This window comes from Lipotes vexillifer, unplaced genomic scaffold (assembly GCF_000442215.2).
Source record: "Lipotes vexillifer unplaced genomic scaffold, Lipotes_vexillifer_v1.1 scaffold112, whole genome shotgun sequence".
Classification (NCBI taxonomy): domain Eukaryota; kingdom Metazoa; phylum Chordata; class Mammalia; order Artiodactyla; family Lipotidae; genus Lipotes; species Lipotes vexillifer.
The window spans coordinates 927,628-951,155 of NW_006776285.1; the positions used below are offsets into that span (position 1 = coordinate 927,628).

The 23,528-nt window shown below is 40.1% G+C and overlaps 1 protein-coding gene across 2 annotated transcripts in view; it reads left to right on the forward strand.

The window, feature by feature from the left end:
• The window catches only part of AIG1 (androgen induced 1), a 236,604-nt gene that overhangs the window by 77,241 nt on the left and 135,835 nt on the right, over positions 1 to 23,528 (forward strand). For both annotated transcript variants that reach the window (XM_007450308.1, XM_007450309.1), the window contains exon 3: positions 12,668 to 12,769. In XM_007450308.1, the coding sequence (XP_007450370.1) occupies positions 12,668 to 12,769 (102 nt within the window). The remainder of the gene's footprint in view (positions 1 to 12,667; positions 12,770 to 23,528) is intronic.

Below are 23,528 nucleotides of genomic sequence, written 5' to 3' on the forward strand. Positions count from 1 at the left end.
AGTTTCTGCTTTATAACAAAGTGAATCAGTTATACATATACATATATCCCCATATCTCTTCCCTCTTGCGTCTCCCTCCCTCCCTATCCCACCCCTCCAGGCGGTCCAAACACTCAGTTTTGTGAGTCTTTTCTACAGGAATTCTTCTCTCAGTAAATGAACTCATGCTAAGTGATTATAGACTGAAGTATAGCTCAGAAAGATAATTAATTTATAATTACAAAAAACTGGCCAGGCCAACTGGAGTCTCTGTAAGCTCTTCCTAGAGGCAGAACAACTTTGAAGAAGATAAAGGACAGCGAGAAGAATCCTGGGGGAACTCAAAAGCAAGGCACGGGGTTGGGGGGTGGTAATTGGATGACAGTAGTGGCGGGTAGTCAGATTACTGTGGTCTGATCCGTTCTTTTGCATCCTAAGGATTGACTTGCTAGGTAGATTATAATGCTACCTTGGGTGGCCAGGGGACCCCCTGCTCTATACAAAACTGGAGACACGTTCGTGTTCTTTAATACCAATAAGCCTAACCACTGTGACGACCAGTTTTCTCCTGTTAACGTATCCTTCTTGGGTGGCTCTAATCCATTCGTTCAGGCTTCGTCTTCCACTGTTACCGTAGTATTCCTGTCAAGCCATTCTGATTCTACACCCAAGGCACTGAATATAGGCAATCATTGACACATAGCCACCTAACATAGGATGCTTCTACAAAAGGATGCTCTAGGTACTTAATTAACTTTTATTAGATTAGATTACATTAGATTTTTCTTTATTCTCTGGTGGAACTTTAAATTCAAGTTATGGTTAGCTGGAGGTCTCTCTTATGTACTTATAGCTACCCTGTGAATATTCATTTTAATGTAATCATATTAAATAACTATAGTCTCCTTTTATTAAAAAGAGAGAGAAAGAGACAACAAGAGTTGGATTATTCTGTGATTTTATGATGACAAAAGATCCAAATCATTTTTTGAAAAAGAAACTTCCATCAATGCTAATTGACTGGCAGTGGTTTTCTAACATAATAAGATAGTCTTGTGTGAGGTTTCTGGATGTGTTTAATTATTCTATTTATGTCACTTGACAGAGAGTGAGAGAAGCCTTGATCAACTTATTTGGGTGTGAAATTCAGTTTAAAATGGATCAATTTATACACTAATATGTATACAATAAATAACTAAGGAGAACCTACTGTATAGTTCAGGGAACTCTACTCAGTGCTCTGTGGTGACCTAAATGGGAAGGAAATCCAAAAAAGAGGGGATATATGTATACATATGGCTGATACACTTCACTGTACAGTAGAAACTAACACCACATTGTAAAACAACTATACCCAAATAAATAAATAAATAAATAAAATGGGTCGATTTAAAACTTTGAACCCGTAAAGGAGAGTCAGTTATGAGAATGCTAAAATGACACACCTTATGGAGTCATCTCACCTGTGTGAGGCGTAAGGTAACCAGATATTGTCAAAAGAGCATGAGCCTGGAGACAGACCATTAGTTATCAGTCTGTGTCTCACACTCTTTATGGGAAGATTTTTAACTTCTGATTTGATTTCACAATTATAAGGCCATTTGTGTTTTGTCCCTGTTTCTGTAGTTTGGCGGAGCACCAAAAAGCTGAATAAACAGAGTTTCCTCCCTCAGGGCCCCCTCTTTTCCATGCCCTACCCTCTCACAATGCACACCACCTTACTAATCAGGTCCACCATCTCTGGGATGCTCTCAGCACAGTGTAATAAGCCTTCAAACATCACTCTTCACAAAAGAAGACTGCCACCATTAGAGGCCAACCCCAGGCAATTTGGGTTCCGTCGGTGGGAAAGAAAAGCAATCTTTAATAAAGCCCATTAGTTTCATGTTTCAGTCAGTAGTGAAACAGGCCAGGCGGAGATGCCATGAAACGCTGGAAAGAGCCAGAGTCGGGGGAACCACGTGATTGGTGCGGTTTCAGCCTGTAGGCACAGGGATGACCCTGGGCAAATAGTCTGTAGACTCCAGGTCACAGGGCCCCAGCCCCACATGCTGGTATTGTGGGGAAAAGCTTGCATCTCAAAGATGACATGAAAATAAGAGAGGAGCCTGTTAACTAAACTTTGAGTAAGGAAGGGAGCCTGGCTCCACGGTGCAAGACAAACCCCTAGTATCAGTTAGGACCAGCAGATTTTCTAAATCAGTACTGGTTCTCTATCCTGTGGATGTGAATTTGCCAGAGGGAAGATGTACCTGGTCAAATCATCCTTGTTGAGGTGCTTGAAATTCTATGAATACACTTTTTACTAATGAAGGCAAGGATGATGCTTCCGCCTTGTTCTATGTTTCATGCTACTGTCCTGTGGTTTTACATGTATGTCATGTTAAGTCCATGATTTTTGGTGATTTTTCTCCATCTCTGACCATTTTCCTTTTCCTTTTTCTAGAATGGTTAATCAAAAGTATTTACTCACCAAACATTCATTGTGTTCCTGCCCTATGCAGGCCTTTCTAGAGAACTGAGAAATGAGAAATGTCTTTGGCATTTGTGAGATAATAGAAATATATATGTGGGTCTCTGCCCACAGTTCCTGGCACAGAGCTCCTAAAACCCTTGTAGTTTCTTAAGTGATAAGAACACTACTAGCATCTCTTGTTCTAATATTTAGTCGTTGACCCCATAACTGACACAGGACTCCTGAAACCTTTGTAAATTCCTAAGTCAAAAGAGCACCAGGAATGTCTTTTGTTCTAATGAGGTGACTCTGGGTGTGCTCCTGGATAGGAGCTGGTCACCAGGAAGACCAAGGCATGATAGAAGCTTGGAATTTTCAGTCCCACCCTCTATTCTCTTGAGCAGGGAGAAGGGCTGAAAATGGGGTAAATGATCAATTATGTGTACATGATGAAGCTTCCAAAACTGCCAGTAATATGGCGGTCGGGGGCTTCTCGGTGAAGACGTGGAGGGAGAGTGGTGAACCCAGACAGGGCACTGAAGCTCCACACCGCTTCCCACATACCTGCCCTACGCATCTCTTCCATCTGGACGTTTATATGTATCCTTTATCATATCCTTTATAGTAAAGCAGTAAATGTAACTAAGTGTTTTCCTGAGTTGTGTGAGCCGCTCTAGCAAGTTAATCGAACCCAAGATGGGGATTGTTGGACCCTCGATCTACAGCCAGTCAAGCCAGAAGCACAGGTGACAACCCGGGCTTGTGGCTGGCCTTTGAAGGGTGGAGGGGGCCAGGCTCATGGGACTGAGCCCATAACCTGTGGGATCTGCTGCTATCTCCGGGCAGTAGTATCTGAATTGAGTTAAACTGTAGGACACCCAGCTGGTGTCAGAGAATTGGTTGAGAGGGAAAATAGCCTCCACACAGTTGGGGACCCGACGTGTCAGAAGTGGAGTGTTCTTGGTGAAGGTAAAGAGACACACAGGAAAGAAAGACATAGTAGGGGAGAACTGGGCTTTTCTCCTACTCAGGAAGGAAAAACCTGAGTTTTTCCTTTGTAGCACTTAATTATTCATTCATTCAATTATAATTCCTTCAAAAGTATGAACTATGTGCAAAAAGTGTTTAAGGAGGTTAATAGCAATGGCTCTGGGTTCCCACTGTCTGGCCTCGCATTCTGGCCAGCTTATTTACTTTTTGACTCTGGGAAAGTTAAGTTTTCTAAAGCTAAGTTTCTTCATCTATAAAAGTAGAAAAATAATAGTAGCTATCTCAAGGTAGTTGTGATTCTTAAATAAGATCTTACTCGTGAAGCCTCTAGCCCATATACAGTTGAAACTAAATAGATGTAAACTGTCCTTCATAAAGTACTGGAAAGATTACATTCATATAATATTCTAGAAATGACGAAATGTAGGGATGGAGAACAGATCCATGATTGCCAGGGGTTGAGATTGGGGGGAGGGTGTGATTCTAAAGGAATAACATCAGGGAGTGTCTTTATGGGGCTGGGCCTCTTCTGAACCCTGACTGTGGTAGAGGTTACATAAACGTATACACGTGGTAAATTTTTATAGTACAATAACACCCTCTAAAAAAGAATGCATGTAAAAACTGGAAGAAGATCTGTAGTTTAGTTAATAGTATTATACCAACGCCAGTTACGTGAGATGTTATCATTGGGGAGAGCTGGGGGAAGGGTACACAGGAACTTTCTGTGTTCTTTTTCAAGTTCTTGTAAGTCTTAGATTATTTCAAAATGAAAAGTTAAGAAAATTATAAAGCACCAAGAGAGATGTGATGATACAACAGAGAGGGAACAGTGTGATCCTTGCCTCCATGGAGCTTCCATTCCACTGGAAAGAGAAACTATTAATTATACCATAAATTATCTAATCCTAATTATACTCAGTGTTAGAAAGGAAAAGCATAATATGCTTTGAGAACCCATGCAGGGAAAGGGGGCCCGAGTCTGGGGCAACTCAGGGGAGGCTTCTTGGAGGTTATGCCATTTCTGAACCATCTATATGGCAAGGATGAGCTAGGGGGGCTGGTAGAAGGCATTCTAGGCAAAGGGAGCAGCACATGAGGGGAAGGAGGTGGAAGGAGCCCTCCAGCATCTTAGAAGGGCCAGTAGGTTAAAAGGCTTGTAAGAGTCACAGCTAAATGGGCTGCTGTCACAAGCAGAAACCTGTGGTGGGTCAGGGAAGGAAATAATTACTCCGGATAAGAGACTGGGATGGGGGAGGGCAGGAAACAACTGCACAATGAGAGCAACACTGATTGAGCTTGGAATTTGAAAAATAATTGTAATGAGTTTTAAGCTATGGTTATAAAAAGCACAAAGGAATGGGTACTTGGAGGTGTGTGGTGAGTTTGGAAAACGACACATAGTGTGGTGATTGGGTTCCTGAAAGGAGCTGGCAAGGGACTGCAAAGAGAATTTGGGGCCATATCACAAAGGGAGTTTGGATTTTATTCTGCAAGCAAGGGAGACCCATTGGAAGCTTTAAACTGGGAAGTTCCTAAATGTTTGTATAACAAACATTTTATAACTCTGAGGCCAAGATAAAGTAGAAATAGAGTTAAGAGGACACTGAAGCCAGCGGGTCTAGACAAGAGATGACCACAATAGTCCAGGACAGGGACAGGGACATGGTGGCCTGCAGCTGGGGTAAAGGCAGCTGGCGCTGGGAATGACAGAGGAGCCTTTGTGAAAGTCAACTCGACAGGCAGTTGTGACCTCGGATCCAAGAGCTTCACGTCTAGTCATTTATTCCTCTGAGGTTCTCATATAGGTGCAAAAACCATTAACATAACATGTCCATTGCAACGTTATTGGAAATTGTAATAATTGGAACGAACGTACGTATTCATTAGTGACTGCTTAAGTAAATGATGGTGTGTAACATACAGTGGGATACTATGAAGTGCTTCAGAAAAATGGGGTATCTTTTAAAAATATTTTTAAATTAAAAAATTGCAGAAGACTAGGTATAGTGTGACCTAATTTTGTAAAATACTGTATGGAATGCATTTTACATGCGTGGAAAAAAATCTTGAAGGATATACCTGTCCTTTTAGCAATGACTCACTACTGCAGCGTGAGATTGCAACTAATTTTTGTACAATTCTTTATGGTGATTGATTTGCAACAAATGTTTTCATATTTACACTTTTACATGAATGGCATGGTCTTGGATTGGGGTCCCTGTGAACAGCTCTGAGATGGAGGGTGCGTGCAGGAGGGGGCTCTTGGAAGATATACCTGTTAGGAAGTGAGGAAGACAGCACTGGGTGGAGGGCGAAGATGACCTGCACTGCAGTTGTAACGGGCATCCTGGGAGCTCTTAGAGCAGGGATGACCCTTCAGAGTTGCCTTAAGTTGAGGCAAAGGGGCTGGGTCTTTGCATCCTTGCATCTGTAAGTCATTGGATTTAGACTGTCCCTGGGGTAGGGGCATGGCCTTGAGCAAAGCAGTTCCTTGCAGCTGAGGGTAATGCTCATGAGGGATGCAGCTGACAGTGGCCAGCAACTGATATCCCCAACATCTGCAGGATGGATGCATGGACCCTGAAGAGGGAATCTGGGATAAGTACTACAATATCCACTACAGTTAATTGATATAAGTATAAAATTTATTTTCTGACTTTGCAAAACTTGCTTAATTACCACACATAGCTTTTGTGAATACAAAGATGAAGGAGGAAAAAGGATGATCTCAGTGCAGAACAAAATTCAATGAAATGAAACCTTTTTGACTGAAACAATCTTAGCAGTTAGGAATAGAAAGCAATTGATTTAACCAGATGAAGGGTGCTTTCTCTAGCCTACCCTTTCTTTGAAGGTGGGCCAGGCCCCTCAGGTTCAGGACCCAGTCCATAGATTTGCATGGGCCCAAGGCCATTGTCATCCATCTCAGTGGCCATGGTTCACAGAACACTCAGATTCTGGTGTTAGCATTTGCCTCCAGGGCAGTCCCAGTTTCTGTGTTTGCTACTGTTCTGGTTTTTTTTCCTTGTTCGTTTTTTGTCTGTATGGGTCTTTTGGTTCCTAGTGATTTCCCTTCCTTTCTTGTCCGCTCAGCAATACATTTGAAAGCATATTTGTCGTAATTTATTTAGCACCTAGTGTTTCACAGCAGGAAGGTTTCTCAGTGTACCTAGTCCACAGGCCGTGGAGAGCTAAACCCCCATCTATACCAAAGGCAGTTTTTCCTTTTACTGCTTATAATGCGACTTTCAGTTTTATGTGGTTTTATTTTTTATACTTTATTTCTTGCCAAAATTCTACCCATTCACTTTTATCCCCTTCTCTGGCTCTAGCTTCTCTTCTTTAAGTCTCAATTTTTCATGTCTGACTGCTTTTCTTTAATGGAGAATTATTTGATCATCAGTTAATTAATACATTTTCTGTTTTGTATTGTTCAGTTACCCCCCGCCCTTTTGGTCATATTCAGCTTTATCTCGCTCTCTTTTTTGTGGTATCTCTTTTTTTGTGTAATGTAATGAATACATTCCATGCTATTTCTTTTTTAATGATTACTCATCCTTAAATTGGTTTGTTCTTTCTGAGCCAGCGATTTGTGAAAGGCTAGAACTAGAGACAGCCTAAGGAACTGAGTGAGGGCAGCTTGAATTTCTGTCTGTTTCCCACCACCGCCCTCCCCTGGGGAATGGTTTCTTCTGGGTCTGACTCGTTTCTCTCCCTTTGACTCATATTGATCACAGCCCTGTCGTATGGTGACAGAAACCTTGGTCTTCATCAGGTGAGCAGAAGCGGTCCATTCAGGCTGGTGACCACAGATCCTGTCTTGTTTACCTCACATGCCCACATCTGCTTCTTGCAGAGATGCCATGCTTGCCCACTGCCACACTGAACATCAACACCTCTGACCCCTGAACGTTTCCACAGGGCTCCCATACATCTCAGAGCTCTGGTTCCCAGCAAGGGTCACAGAGTGTCCCTTACAGTGTGTCACCTGTAGCGATCTCTCTGTTCTGCTCGCTAGACCAGAGAGCCCTCGGATCTTGTTTCTTACATCAGTGTCTCCCTCTGGCCGTGTTCAAGTTCCCTAACACTTGGCAGCCCATTGAGAAGAGTGATTATTGGATTAGGGATGTTCCTTGCTTCCATTGGTTTCTTTCTGTTTCTTATTCCCCTTATTCTTGGTTGATTTCAAGAAAGAGAGCCTTTAGTCTTCCATCTTGATCTAGAAATTCAGGGAAGGATTATTTTAAGATGATAGAAGACTTAAACAGGTAAAAGAAGAGCTAACAGGTAAAAGATCTGAGAAGGGATGAGCTAAAAGAATAACCTTGGAAGGAAAGGCTTATGTCCTCACAGACAGGAGTTCAAAAAATGTGGACAACATAAAAGAGAAATCTTAGGTCAATGGGAAGAAAATTGAAGAAGTAAAGAGGTACTTGCTTCTCTGGGACATGTGGGGTCTGACACATACAAGGAACAGCAATGCACCTTTATTCATTTATTCATCAAATTTTTACCATAAACATGTTATATGCCATTTAGTGGGGAAACAGCAGTAAACAAGACAGAGAAGTCCCTACTTCCTGAGACCTCACTTTCTCATAAAAGAACCAGACAGTGAACAATTGAGCAACAAGAAAAAGCCTATTTTCTATCAGGGTTTCTGATAGAAAATAATGGAACAGTGGTGAGGCTTCCATGCTGTCTAAAGTAGACCTGAAGGAACAGAGGATCCAGCCACATGAAAATGAGGGAAGGACATTCCTGGCATAGAGTGGAAAATGCTGTGGTTCTGAGGCAGGAAAGCATATGATGAGTTTTAGGAACAATCAAATTGCCAATTGGAGCTTAGGGAGCAAGAAAGAATACGGTACAAGTGAAGGCTGGAAATACAAGCAGGCATCAAATCATGCGGGCTCCTGTAGGAGTTGGGTTTTTATTCTCACATAATTACTCAGTCAGAAAAGATAATTAAGGACCTAAGTGTGGGTAAATATGGAGAAATTATAAATTCTACCAAAAAGATGAAAGCCATGAGAAAGGTATAACATCAACATGTGCTTTAGAAACTCTCTAAATGGAGATTCTGGTTTTAAAGTAATTTGAGTAGAATGTACAGCATAAAAAAATATAATGTAACTCACAACCTCATCATTACAGTAGAGGAATTCTTTGTCACACTTCTAGGAATGAGTACTAGAAAAAAATTGTACTCTGGAACAAAAGATACTATAACATTTCAGAGTACCCTATGCTTCCCTGTGCATTTCTGAAGTTAACGGTATGGCTGAGGGAAGTCAGCCAGAAGGAGAGCACCTGCGGACTCAGGATCTCCTAGATGTGCAAAGTGGGAAGACAAGGGCCGTGTCAAAATGAGGCATTCACTGTCTGCGTGGAGGCCATCAGAGACAAAGCCAGCTAGCATCCAGAGCACACAACTTACTCTCATGCTTTGTGCATTTGGAAAGAGAAATCACAACTGGAAACATGTCTAAATGTTACTTCTCAGGAACAGTATGACCTTGGAAAGAATCAATGGGAAAGAAAATCATGAAAAGGAAATCTAGAAGGAAAGGAGTAGAGCCCAAAAGAGTATTTAAATGTTTTCCAATCAGTAATTGGTAAAGTCTGAGTACTAATAGATTTGTTTTAAAAGGGAAAGCAATTCCATAAACTCAAGTCATGTTGAAGCTGAAAACTTAAAGATGCATTCATTTAGGTCCTCCTTCCCTCCTTCAACAGTGGATGTTTGAGATCACGCTAAATGGCCTTCATAGACCAATCTACAGATAAGTGACTTTTTAGCCTCCTTCAGGGTAAATGTCTCTGTGACATCCTTTGCATTCTAATTGGTGTTACTAAACTCCAAGGAATTTCCCACTGATCAGTAAAGCTTTTTCTTAGAATTAAACCAAAGCTGATTAGCTTTAGCTTCTACTGGACTCCATATGAGAGACTCCTTACAAAAAGAGACAAAGTATGAATCCAGTTTTCTTTTGTGTTTATTTCTAATCCTTCCGGGGGGTTCATATGAGGCCTCAATAACCACTGTAACGCAGGTGTTTTGTCTGGGAAGCTTGAAAAACTCGGAAGTGACTGTGCTTCTCCCACTCTCAGTTCAAGTACAGTGTTCTGGTCCTGGCAGCACAGAAGCAGCAGGTGTGTGCTGAGGAACAGCTGGCTACCAGTCCTGGCCAGAGAAGAAGCTTCTTCACAACAGGAGGGCGTTTCAGTATCACTTAGCCTGTCCAAGAGAACCTATTTTTGTTCATATTCATGCCCTGGTAGTAGAGTTCAAACTTATTTTGGGTTTGCTGATGACCATGCCATCAAGAGGATGTCAGTGCAGGAAGCCAAGAAGCTACCATCTGTGCAGTGTTTTATCTCAAGAATTGTTTAGAAGGCTGATTACTCAGTTAGCTGTACCTCTTGATCTTCTAGTGTTAACACTGAGAAAGGTGACTAACACTTTCTTGAAAGTCACTTTGCTTTTAATAACCCATATAATTCCGTCAATCCATGGTAGGGGTCAAAGGATTGGCCAAATTGCACTATTAAGTATCGACCCCACAATGCTTTATATGTGGTAGGGATACCATGAATGATCATTCCTGGTGAAAGAAAGTTGCTCTCCAGAGTGATGTGCTGGCAAACTTTAACAACCAGCTCTCTAAGGATAAACTACCTGATTTGTAGCATTTGCTGATTTCCATAGCAGAATATTAAGAACAACTTTATAAACTCAAAAATTTAGATGAAATGGAGAAAATCTATAAAAGGCAAAAATGACTAAAAGTAACTCGAGAAAAAATAGAAAACCTGAAACCTCTATATCTATTAAAGAAATTGAATTCACAATTAAATCTTCTCACAAGAAAACTTGTAAGTCCAGATGATGCCACTGGAGAAGTATATCAAATAGGTAAGGAAGAAATAATACCAACCTTGCACAAAGTCCTTCACAAAATAGAGGAGAGAACACTTCCCACTTTATTTTTTGAGGCCAGCTTTATCCTGTAACCAATATTAGAAAATGACGTTATGAGAAAAAAAAAACTAACTAGACGTTGATACACTTTATGAGTAAAGATGGAAAAAATTCCTTAAAATATCAGCAAGTCGAATCCAATAATATATAAAATATTATAAAATTAAAAATTTTTAAATTAAATAAAATAATTAAATTAAAAAAATCATCATAATGACCAGGAATTAGAGGTTGGTTTAACATTAAAAATCAATTGCTGTCATTCATCATATTAACAGAATAAAGGAGAAAAAAATATATGGTCACCTGAAGATATGCAGCAAAGCTATCTGAAAAAATTCAGCACTCATTCATTATATACATAAATTAAGAATAGGAGAGATTTTCCTCAACACAGACCCCAGAAGGAGACCCACACAGGCCCTGAGGCATACTTGTGTCTACTTAGGCAGGAAATTCCAGGGTCATGGTTTCCCAGGGTGTGGTTTAGAAGGGGAGGGGGTGCAGGCTCTCGGTAGACCAGCCACTTGGACCTGGGATTGCCTCACTCCATGGCGAGGGAGGAGGTTCCAGGTGGCTGGAGCAGAGCCTTCCAAAGCAGGACATCTCAAACGTTTATGTGCATAGGAATGACCTCAGGATCTTATTAAAATACAGGATCAGAACATGTCAGGCTGGGACCTAGCATTCTGCACATCTAAAAAGCTCTCAGGTGGCGTGGGTGCTGCTGACCCATGGGACCACACTTTGCGTAAAAAGACTGTAAAGCATGGAGCCCACCCACCCGGGTCTGAGGGCAGGGAACACTGATATTCAATACACGTGAAGTTAGTAGTGGAATGAACAAACCCAAATTGTGGATAATTCAAAAATTATTTGTTGTACTTGGAAAGATCCTGACGATAGTTAACCTTAAGCTAATAATAGATGTTTTTTTCTTTTTTCCTCTTGTGCATTTATCCACTGAGTGAAAATAGTTGCCCCCAAAGCAGGATAAATAACTGGGGACCCTAATCTGGTATTAAAACTACGTGTGTTATCTACAGTTGCCTATTGTAATTATCATTCAATGTGTTTTATGAATCAGTGAATGTTCATAACATCCTGGGTTTTAAGGGTGAATATTTTTTCGGGCTAAGACTATCCGTGTGATAACTGACGTACTTCTAAAAGAACTTTGGAATCCTTCTGATTACTAGCCTTGAGCTATAAACACCAGTTTTATAAAAAGTGGCAATAAAATATATATTATTAATAAAATGTCAGGGCATGGATGACTTACAAGAAATGAGATAAAATTGTTTCTGTTTAACATTCATGCCACATTTTATCATTCCGTAGTATTTATTATTTTGACACATAACTCTGAAGAGACTATGAGACCTCCCTCTGGGATGGTTCATTCCCTTTTCTACATGCTACATTTATAGACTATTTACAAAAGCATTCATTTTTTTAAAAAAAATTCTATGGTGCAGGTTAAGTCCTTGGGCCATTCATTTCTTTATTTTATCTGAGCTGCTTCTCTCACCATTAGTTTGAGGAAAGATAAGATAATAAATTGAGTACTCTCCTCGCATTTTTTGATGATGTTGTTGATGGGTCCAAATAAACCTCTGGAATCCAGATGAATTTATGAGTTATTCATAAATTAGGAATCTTCCTTAACTGTTTGTACACTCTGCTTCTCAGTGTCGCTAAAGCTCCCGCTTAGGCTATATAAATTAATACATTTGCTGGAATTGTGACTTTGGGACATTCTATAATAGTGATTTCAATGCTGTGAGTGATGAAATAGAAACTTGAGAACGTGAAGATTAATTTAAACCACATGATGGGTTCAAGGAAAATACACTACAGCTTCTTGAATGTGTTCTAACGCTGTACAGTGGGGAATGGGATCCGAAAAACCACCAATGAACTTTTAAACCCTCTTGAGAGGAATCAAACCAACACACTTAGCCCTGGAAGGGAGCTGTTCCAGATGTCAGAGAGGCCATCTCTCTCTCCCTCACAAACAGAGCCCTTCGCCTGAGAGAACACAGTTGGGAGATCAAGGAAAGAGGAGGGACCCCAACAGTTACCACTAATGGGATGAAGTTAGAACAATCTTTGCAGTTATTAGCTGGCTTACTGATTTATCTTTCATTATAAATTATAGTTTTGTTGGGTTCTTTGAACAATAGATAACCAACAAATTGTATTCTGTGGACAGTTGGTGCCTTTGAAATAAAGGATCTCTTTTTCCCTTCCAGTTCGTTGTAGCAGTGTTCTGGATCATTTATGCCTATGACAGAGAGATGATTTACCCGAAGTTGCTTGATAATTTTATCCCAGGGTGGCTGAATCATGGAATGGTAAGTGGACTAAAACAAATGATTTCCTTTTATTTAAAAAAAAAATCTACTAAAGAGCTGTTTTCTAATTTAGGCTCTCCGCAGAATCTACCTAAATGGCTGTGAATTGAAAATTATAATGAGACAGTACAGTTAGAGAAGAAAACTGAACATAAATAAAAAATGTCTTCTCGTGAAATTGAGTCGCTATTAAAACTACATAGTAGATGAATCCATAGTTTATAAGAGGTGTCAGTAGTGTTCGGTATAATACAATTGGCTCACTCCAGGACGGATTTAATTTTCTGTGCCGTTCAAAGGCTTGTCCCCTGTTGGAGACTAATTTTGATTCCCACCTGCACCACTATGGACACCCTGTGCCTCCTCCACTTCCCATCAGTGAGATTGTGTTGAAAGTAACCAGTGTACTTGGAGAATTTCCCCTGGAGGAGAGGCAGGGCTGTTACTTTCCCTGGGAGAGTCGCTACAGACATTGGAAGTGTCCTTAGCAGTGGTCGTCCACCTTGTCAGGGTCTGCCCATCCCAGGGTATTTGCCTGCAGCTGCGAGGTCTTTTCCTTCTCAGTCTAATTCTTTCGGATGCTTTAGCAATGATGTTACCTTCACAAGTTTCAGATCAAATACTTTGGCTGGTTTGCACATTGCTTGACAAGATTTGAGGGTATATTTTCTGCAGAGAAATTTTGTGTCGTCTTCCCTTTCCATCTCTGGAATTGAGCACTGTTTTGTTATTAACTAAGAAGCCTGCATATTTTGGTTACATCAATTTTTAGAATGTGTCCCTGGGTGCTCCTAGTGAAAAGGGCAACCCATGACAGAAATTATAGGGGAATGAAGAACTGGAAATCACGCATCTGAGGTCCAAAGTAAGTGTTTCCCTTCTGCCCCCAATTTTGGTATATTTTAAGAAAATGCTGTGTAGTAACAAACAAACATTATTGTACTGAGGGGCATTGATCAAACCTTTCGTAAGCCAACACCTCAAAAGTAGCACATCTCAGAGAACTGGAATTTTCCTTGAGTCCAATTAGAGCCACACTGTAGAATGATTAACATGGCACCTCAGGTCTAGCTACAAACAAATCTGTTGGGTCTTGTCAGTTAAATTTAACCAGGAGCCTGACATGGTTACTCTGCCTCTCTCCAACTTTTTGCTTTTCTTGAATGTGGAAATGCTTTCATAACTCCCAAGTCTTTGCAATCCTCTGCCCCCAGTGCCCTTCCCATTCTTCACTGGGAAACTCTTGCTTATCCTGCCAGCTTGTGTACTGTCTTCTTTGTGGAGCCTTTCCCCACTTTCCCCACAGAGCCAAGTTCGCTCTGCTGTTAGCTGTGCTGGCCCTGCACTTTCATATCTCCATGGTACATGTCCGCAAAAATGTTATACAGCTAGTGCAAAGTGGCAGCCTTCGAATCCTGCGTCTCTGCCCAGCCACCTGGCATATAGGAAGAGCAGTACATAATCATTAGATTGATGACTAATGCAGTACAGCCAGTCCCCATAATTCTTTGCCAGTCAATACTAATAACTACTATTTTTCGATAACCTACTGTGTGCCAGGCTATGTAATTTAATTTTCATAGTGGTTCTACGAACAAGAAATTATTATCCCTTTAGCAGATGAAGAAACTGAGGCTTAGAAGGTTTCTGACACCAGAAGGGCCTTAGCTGAGAACAAATGATTACATCATGTGCTATAGAAGAAGAGTCCTGGGCAATCTGGCCTGTTGTCTACATCCCTAAACTGTACAGTGTTACCTTCTCGTTAGAGAATAAATCACAATCTTTGCAGATCCTGGCACCATCTAATGTTGCGAGTGAATGGTTTATTAAGTTTGTGTGAAGTTATTAGAACTTCAGCTGGACGCTCCTAATTTTTCCTTGATTCACTTTAATGGGCTAAAATTCTCACTCTTGGAGAAAAACCCTACTTAGAAATGCAAGGAGGATTTGAGTGACAGAAATATTTAGGAAAGGGAAAAATAAATTAACGAACATGTCAAGTCCTCTCAGATAATATGAGCTCAATAGGTTTCTTTCCCAGTGAATTTTGTCTTAGAAAAGCTGAATGACCATTTCTTGGCTTTTTTTCATGTTCCAATTCATGGTTCCAGAATTCCTAACAAAGAAGTTGCATTTGATAGCTGAGGAATATTTTGCAATATTAAACAACTTACATTACTCTAAATATGTATATGTGAAACTTTAAATACATCATGCATAAAGCATGGTGCTGATGCTTTGGATTGGCAATTAAAATATGAACATTAAATGCTGCAATCATGAATAATTTAATCTTTATAAAAAATGTGTAATATGGTTTATGAAACATCAAAAAATTAAATCAGCATTTTCAGCTTTTTTTAAATTGTATTTAATTAATTATAGTTTGTATTTGCCTTTAATTTTAATAGCTACTTTTGAATATCTAATTTTAAAGTATGAAAATAATTCATTAAAATTTTTACATTTATTTAATGTTCATATTTTGATGAAAACACTCAAGTTGTATACACTTTAATTATAATTAAATTTTATTTTTAATTGATATTTTAGATTAATACTGTCAGTAGAGCTCCAGTTTTGTAAGAATTTCCATTATAAAAACATATTTAGTGAATTTGCTGAAATGAAGGCAAGAAAATAAAATTTGGGGATATTTATATTATACTAAATATTTACATTTATAATTTATAAATTTTACTACTCATCCAATCATATTTTTTATTTTGTTTTACAAAAATATATCTAAGAATGTAGGAGGATAGAACATATTTTATTTAATGCTGTCTAGTTTAATTTGTAACCATCAAATATTTCTGCAAATGGTTTACGGCTCTCTAGGCCTGCTCACTGTTATTGCCTGCTTAGATCTTTATAACTACAAGAATTCCAAGAGAGAATGTACTCTGTTCTTACATATAGAATCATATTCGTCGTTTGAAGAATCTCAACATAATTTCTAGGGATCCAGAGCCCTGAACCACAGAACTGAGATGCAGTGTGTAAGTCTATCATGACACCATTTCAGGAGAATCATCAACTCAGTCTTGAATTTGCAGCATTCAAACAGGCATAAGAGAAAACTTACAGGGTCTGAAATCCACAGGGGTTTCGATTTTGATTTACACTAAAGTTGCCAAAAGTTAGACGTGATTATAACTAAAGGAAAATATCCTATCTCTTTCTTTCCATTGTCTTCCTCTTTTCTCTCAGCAAGCAATCCTAGAATTTTTTTGCAGAAGGGAAGAGGAAATGGGTGAATAGAAGGGTAATACACCCTTGCTGTGTAAACACTAGGTTATCTCCAGGCTGCATTAAAATAGCACACACCCACACACCCTCCACACAAAGAATTTTAATTTACTACAACTAAAAATACAAACATATAAAGTATAGCACATTTATTTATTTGTTTGTTTGTTTATTTATTTGATTTTGACTGCATTGGGTCTTCACTGCTGCGCACGGGCTTTCTATAGTTGCAGCGAGCGGGGGCTACTCTTCATTGCGGTGCACGGGCTTCTCATTGTGGTGGCTTCCCTTGTTGCAGAGCACAGGCTGTAGGCGCAAGAGCTTCAGCAGTTGTGACACGCAGGCTCAGTAGTTGTGGCTCACGGGCTCTAGAGTGCAGGCTCAGTAGTTGTGGCACCCAGGCTTAGTTGCTCTGTGGCATGTGGGATCTTCCCAGACCAGGGCTCAAAACCCATGTCCCCTGCATTGGCAGGTGGATTCTTAAACACTGCACCACCAGGGAAGCCCCAGTATAGCACATTTAAATGGAGTCGGTTCAATATCCAAAATCAAAAATTGTTCTGTCCTTGCAACCCTATTTATCTTTGTATTCCCAGCAATTCACACAGCATACCTGCCCATTAGGTATTCACTAAGTGTTGATAATGTAAAGGATGTTTGTGTAGTTGCTTTTGAAACTTAGAAGAATGTCAAGTTTACATTTATTTCTTTCTTTCACCTTTTATTCTCAGTCCACTGAGAATCAGACAAAAGAAAAACAGAAGTGATATCAGCAAATGAATCAGAGTTTCCAAAATGTAATGAGAGTGGTCACAGATAGTTGTGGTAGGATTCCACATGGCTGCCACATATGCGGGCTGAGCTTTGGTTTAATTCAATCTAGCAAACATTTTTTGAAAATCCACCACATGCAAAGCACCCTGGTAGGCACTGTGTAGTTACAGGATGAGAAAAACACATGCAGTTTTAAAGGATGGGAAGGGCATGTTTGAAGTGGATGAAGGTAAGTAAGAAAACAGTTTCCCAGACCAACAGACTGTGTTCACTCGGGCAAAGAGAAGCACTGTTGTTACTCTGGCTTGTTTCTTAGTTGCAAAAGTAGAACTGTGAACACTTCTCTAACGCTGATTATAATTTTAAAGCATTGTCAATGGAGTAAATACACTTTAAAAGCAATAAGTAAATAAATATTTAAACGCTAGAAAGATTGCAGACTCTCAGTGATGCTATAACAGGATAAAACCAACAAGACAGTCTCAGCTTATTGAAGACCTAATTAATGTTTATAAAGTGCTTTTGAGAATGCCAAGCACGGCAGAAGGTTAGGATATTATTATTATCCCACAGATCTTTAAGCAGACATGACCTAGATGTTCTTATAATCACAACAGGAGTTATTCATTCCCCATATAATTTATCAGGAGACAAAGAAATAAATCCCACCTCTCATCATACTTGATTTGTCAGTTGTTCTTGTTATATGTAACTGATCCTCAAGAGAACCTTAATTTAGGCAAATGTTTATTCTGTTCAATATTACTTTGACATTTGGTAATTACTAAAGTTTCTGTACATCTGTCTTTCCCAGAAAAGAAGGCATTAAATACTGCTTGAATGATCATTGGTTCTGCAGGAACTCAAATTTGACATTATTCTTTTGGTAAATAATACAACTTATAGAAATTTTCCTTTTCTGGGATAAAAAGATTATGCATTTCATGACCCATGGAGTCTGCCACCCTGATATTGAATATTTCATAGAATAAGTTGTTGATTGAAAGAAGACCTTCTTTTTCATATGAAAAAACTACCTTTCTCAATTTTCACAATATATTCTAAAGTAACTAGAAGAGATCTGAAAATTTTCAAAAATAAAAGTAAGACTGGAACAGAGGTCAGAAGTTTCTTGGGAACTTCTTTCCAAGGCTCCCAATGGACCTCCCAAAGAAAACAAATAAGACCCCAAAGAACAAGAAGGAGAGCTACATCCACAGTGAGGCAGATACTTTCAGAATTATTGAATACTGTTCTCGTCCGTAAGCTTTTCGCGTGTCAAATTTTACTGATTTTAGCTTCTTCCATTGTAAATTTTCATTTGTGGTCATTAGTTCTACCAAGCCCAATTCTCCTATGTTAGATATTGCCCGTCTAAAGTTTGACATGAAGATTCGATTATTCTGTCTCTTTTAAATCAGTAATGGATTTTAAGGTATTTTATTTCAGCTTTTGTCTATTTTATTTCTTATTTATTATTTCACCTGGAAATATTGTAAATTGAGAAAATGTATTCTTTTAAATGATGTTTGAGAAACCTTTGAACAAGTTTGTGAGGCAGAGACGAAGAGGGTTTTCTGGTTCCACATATGAGAAGCTTGGAAGTGGCAACTCCATCGTAACAGGTAAAAAGCTAAACAGATTGAAAAAATCAACAACTCTTCTTGGATCCGTATGAGAAGGGAGAACATAGAGCAAACCACTGCCCCAAGGTTAGAGAGACAGACAAGCAAATACAGAGAATTACAACTAAACTGGAGCAGAGTCTCCTGAGCAGAAATGTGGGAACCAGCACCTGGGGAGGGAAACCTGAATGGTAATTGATGGATTACTGGAGGCTCAGAGAGGACAACCTGAGAGTGAGAAAGTCCAGGGTGGCCCCGGCATAGAGAGGTCCCCACAATATTGTGAGATTTACCTGCAGGAGCTCAACCAGATTCCCACAATAAGTTTCAGAGAAACATCCCCTCATGCTTCCAGCAGAGGGAAGAGAAAACGAACCATTGTGAAATACATCAGAACACTCAGCTCTTAACAAAGCCTGACCTTAATGGAAACTAGTTAACCAGAGTCTAACCTGCTGAGGTATCATCAGAGGCTAACTGACCTGGGAGGAGGGACATAACCAACTCCAGCTGGCTCTAGCCTCCCTGTCCTACCTGAGGGGGAAAAAAGTCCCCAAGAAACACTTGGGAAGTTCATAGTCCAGAGGCACAGTCTCACTAAAAGACTGAGTCCTAATCACAGGACTATAGAACACTTTTCCTCCTCTGACACCTCACCACCATATTACTAAAGGCCTTTTACAGGAGTTCCTTTTACTCAGTACATCACGTCCAGCTATCAAAAAAAAAAAAAAAAAATCACAAGGCACATACCAAAGACAACAAACACAATTAGAAGAGACAGAGCAAGCATCAGAACCAGACATGGCAGGGATGTTGGAATTATCAGATTGGGAATTTAGAACAACTATGATTAATATGCTAAGGGAAAAAGTAGGCGTCATGTAAGAACAGATGCGCAATGTAAGCAGAGAGATGAAAATCCTAGGAAAGAACCAAAAAGAAATGCTGGCAATAAAAAACACTGTAACAGAAATAAAGAATGCCTTTGGTGGGCTTATTAGTATACTAGACACAGCTGAGGAAAGACTCTCTGAGCTAGAAAATATATCAACAGAATCCTCAAAAACCGAAAGGCAAAAAGAACAAAGACTGAAAAAGCAGAACAGACATCCAAGAACTATGGGATAACTACTGAAGGTGTAACAGATGCATGATGGGATTACCAGAAGGAAAAGAAGGAGAAAGAAACAGAAGAAATATGACTGAGAATTTCCCTCAAATTAATCTTAGACCTTAAACCACAAAGCCAGGAAGCTCAGCGGACACCAAACAGGATAAATGCCAAAACAAAACAAAACAAACAAACAAACAACCCTACGCCTAGGCGTATCACTTTTAAACTACAGAAAATCAAAGGTAAAGAAAAAGTCCTGAAAGAAGCAAGAAAGAAGAGGAGGAGATAGAGAGGCTAGGATGGGGAAGGGGAAAAGATAGGGAGAAGAGAAAAGGAAAGGAGGGAACATCATGGGTGAGAAGAGAAATGGCCACGACAAGGAGGGAGATCGAATAGGAGTTGAGAAAGAGGAAGACCGGGGCGGGGGGCGGGGGGAAGGGAATTTAAAATGTCCTAGGGTAAAGAAGGCACAATGTCACGGCCAAACCACACAGTTTTAAACACCATATCTCCTTCATAGCTTCTTGAGCTTTGGGGATTAATTTTTCTCTCTTCAGTGCCTGGCACAGTCCTTGGCATAGTATAGGTACTCAATAATCATTTGACGAATCAGTAGATGTTAGTAGATTGAGCTGGCCTCCGTTCTGTTCCTTGAGCACACCAAGCACTCTGCTTGTCTTGGAATGCTCTCCACCAGAGATCTGCTTAGCTCACTTCTTCACCCCCCTCAAATCCTTGCTCAATGGCATTTTCTCAATAAGGCTTATGCTGAGTAGCCTATTAGGCACCGAAGCCACCCCATCCCCCTGGAATCCCGGTACCGTTCTCCTTATCCCCCTCATGGCACTTACTGCCTTTGACATATTATATGCTTTTATTTATATGTTGTGTTTAGAGCTTATTGTCCATCTCCTTCGTCTAGAATTTAATTTCCACAAAGGCAGGGATCTTTGTTTTAGTGACTGATTTATCCCTAGCACCTGGAACAGTACCTAATTTACTGCATGAATGAATCTACTTTTTCAGTATTCTATGTCCACATTTTCTCTTGTTCTCTTTTATCCCACTCTTTCTCGTTTCCCCTCCATAATTGTTGACAGAGAATGCAACCCCAAACCATTCACTTTGTTCCTAACTTGTATTTTACTTCACTTTTCAAATTCAGCTGCACTGCAGCCAAATCTTGCATGCATGGCCTGCTGTCCCCCCAGAGGGGCTTATTGGTTGTACATATATAGTTTCTCTTACCTGAAAAGGCCAGACTTGATGTCTGAAGAACACACCATGGGTCCTTGGAACATCTAAGAGCTACAGGCCAGACAAGTAATAGCCTGGATCAAATGTATTGAAAAGCTCTTCCATATATTGATTGCTTTGTTTGGGTATTAGTTATTTTTTCTCTAGGGTAATAGCCAGATGGCTTTTTAAAGTAACTTCCTGCCATCACAAATTTCTTTGTAGAACTGATTTTCCATGCAAGGGTAGAATTCAAGGCTAATATTACTTGGCTTATACTCTGCCCTTTTTCTTGCTACATTTAATAGATGAGCAGGCCCAGCAGTAGTGTGAGTTCATCAAAAGGTCTATAAATTATATTCAGATATTTTGGGGTCAGCAAAACCCAAAGAGTAGTTTACTCAAGTTTTTTTTACCCCTAATCCTTAAATCCATAGATATTTCAAAGTAAACTTCATTCATATGTTTCCCATTCATCTGCCCTTAGCTCTTCATAGTTGGGGGACGGGTGGGGACAGGCAGGCAGCTGTTGTCCTGGGAACTGGCTTCCTTCTTCACTACCACAGACATTAGCCACAGACTTAACTCCTTGGCAGAAGTCCATCCCTACATCCTTTCCAGTTCCCTTTTAATTGAAGTTCCAACCTCAGCAAGCATCAGTGATGGCTGCCAAAGAAAGTGAAGTGGGAAAAAAGCTGCATTTTCTGTCACAGAGGCACAGAATGCCAGAATCTTGGACTTGAGAAGTGACTCTAAAGGTCATCTGGTCCATACACCATGTGATACTTGAATCACTTGAACAATATACTGGCAAATTCAGTCTCTGCTTGAGCATCCCTGATGATGGAGCTTCAGTAGTAGACCAAGACCATGGCGTCTTCAGCTTAGGAAAGACTCTCATAAGGAACTGAGCCTTCCGTTCTTTTTAAGTCCAAATCTGCCCAGTCCCTTCATCCATTGTTCAAGATTGAAACACCAGTCCTATTTGTTCTCCTCATGTTCTCTTCCAAAAGGGTCTCACTCTCCCTCATGACTTCAGTCTCTGCCCTACAAGAGTTATTCCCAAGTCTGTACTTCCTGGTCCAGTGTCTCATAGGGCATCACACTCTGCATTTGACACAAGGACCTTGAGATAAACATATTGAAACAACCTCATTAACCCCTCCTCTAAATCTTGTAACCCCATCTTGCATCTCCATCTCAATAATGGCAAGATGCATCTAAAAGCTCCTTTTCACCAGAGCCCTCAGAGTTAGTTGGCAAGCCATATCGTATATACCTCCAAAGTAGCTGTCGAGTCTGCCCCAGCCTCCTAACCTCCACCATCCTTGCTTTAGTTCAAGGCTTCATCATCACTCAACTGAACTGAGGCAACAAGCCCAATTCATCTCTCTCCTCCCCACTGTCTCATCACCAGACCTCTCTCTGCACTGCTGCCTCAGTTACTTTTCTAGAAGAACTGAAGGTCTGATGCCCCCTTTCTGCATTTCTTTCTCAGACACCACCTATGAGTGAAATAGTCCAGAGGCTCCTCAGCATCTGAGTAGGTCTTCTCACTGCACTCATAACACCTTGTTTATACACCTATGTTTTCTCTCATCACATTGTTTGGTTACTGTTCAGTTACTTGCTTACTCCTCCAATTGGCTGTGAGGCCATAAAGGACAACAAAATTTTTTATCCTTTCCTCCAAAACCTAGCATAATGTCTGGGATTAAGTGCACACTCAGTAAACATTTACTGAGGAAATGATATACACACCCTTCATCACACTCTCTCCCCTGACCAGGCTTCAGCTTGTCTAGATTTGTTTTTACACTTTCACATGATTTGGCAAGTGCAATCGTCCTTGCTTATTAGTGTTGTCCAAGCTTCCAGTAACTTTTTTGGCAGTTTCACTGTTCTCTACACTAAAGCTTCCACATCATTCTTACCTGACCAGTGTGGTTAAGCTAAGATTTAAAGTTGTTAGTTTTGTTTTTCCACAAATTGCAGGACCCTAAGATGTATTCCTAGGGAATTCCAGCTTGTTAAATGCAGTGTGAATATGGGATGGGCTCTGGGGAAGCTGCAGGACTAAGAACTTGAGGATCATTGAATGGATATACTGGGGTTTAATAAAATGATGTATTCTTTGTTTTGAATTGCGGTGCCTATGTTTGTGTCATTGAGTTGAAGCTGCTTTGGAGACAACACTCTGAGGAAAGTCAGTAACAACATAATTGATTTTTCAGAGCAGTAAATTATAACCACGTTGTAACTGCATGGAGAAGATGGTTGATTCCTAAGGTCAAGACAGGTATTTAGATGATGATGACATACGTGGTGGCAGACAGGAAGAGCAGGCAGCAGAAACTGTTACTGAAAATGACGTCCACTTGTCCAAGCTCACCCCGCTGGTGAGGGGACTAGCTGGGAGTAGAATGCTGAGCTGCCTGACCCCATGGCACTTACTCTACCGAGGGCCTCTCTCCATGGAGCTTTAACATCGAGTTAAAGAGATGTCTTTCAACATGAATTGTCGTTATAGCTCACAAACATATTTCATCAAGACACTGGTAAACATTCTTGGCATTTTTAATTATTTTCCTTTTCATCTAAGCAAGAGTGATTTTTTTCCTGTTGTTCTGCCATATCCATATTCAGAGAAGGAGCTTGCACCTAATGATCTAATTAAGGTATGTTTTAACCTAAGTGCAAAGATTAGCCCTGATTGGTGGAAATGTTTCCCTTTAATGCAAACTTTTTCATC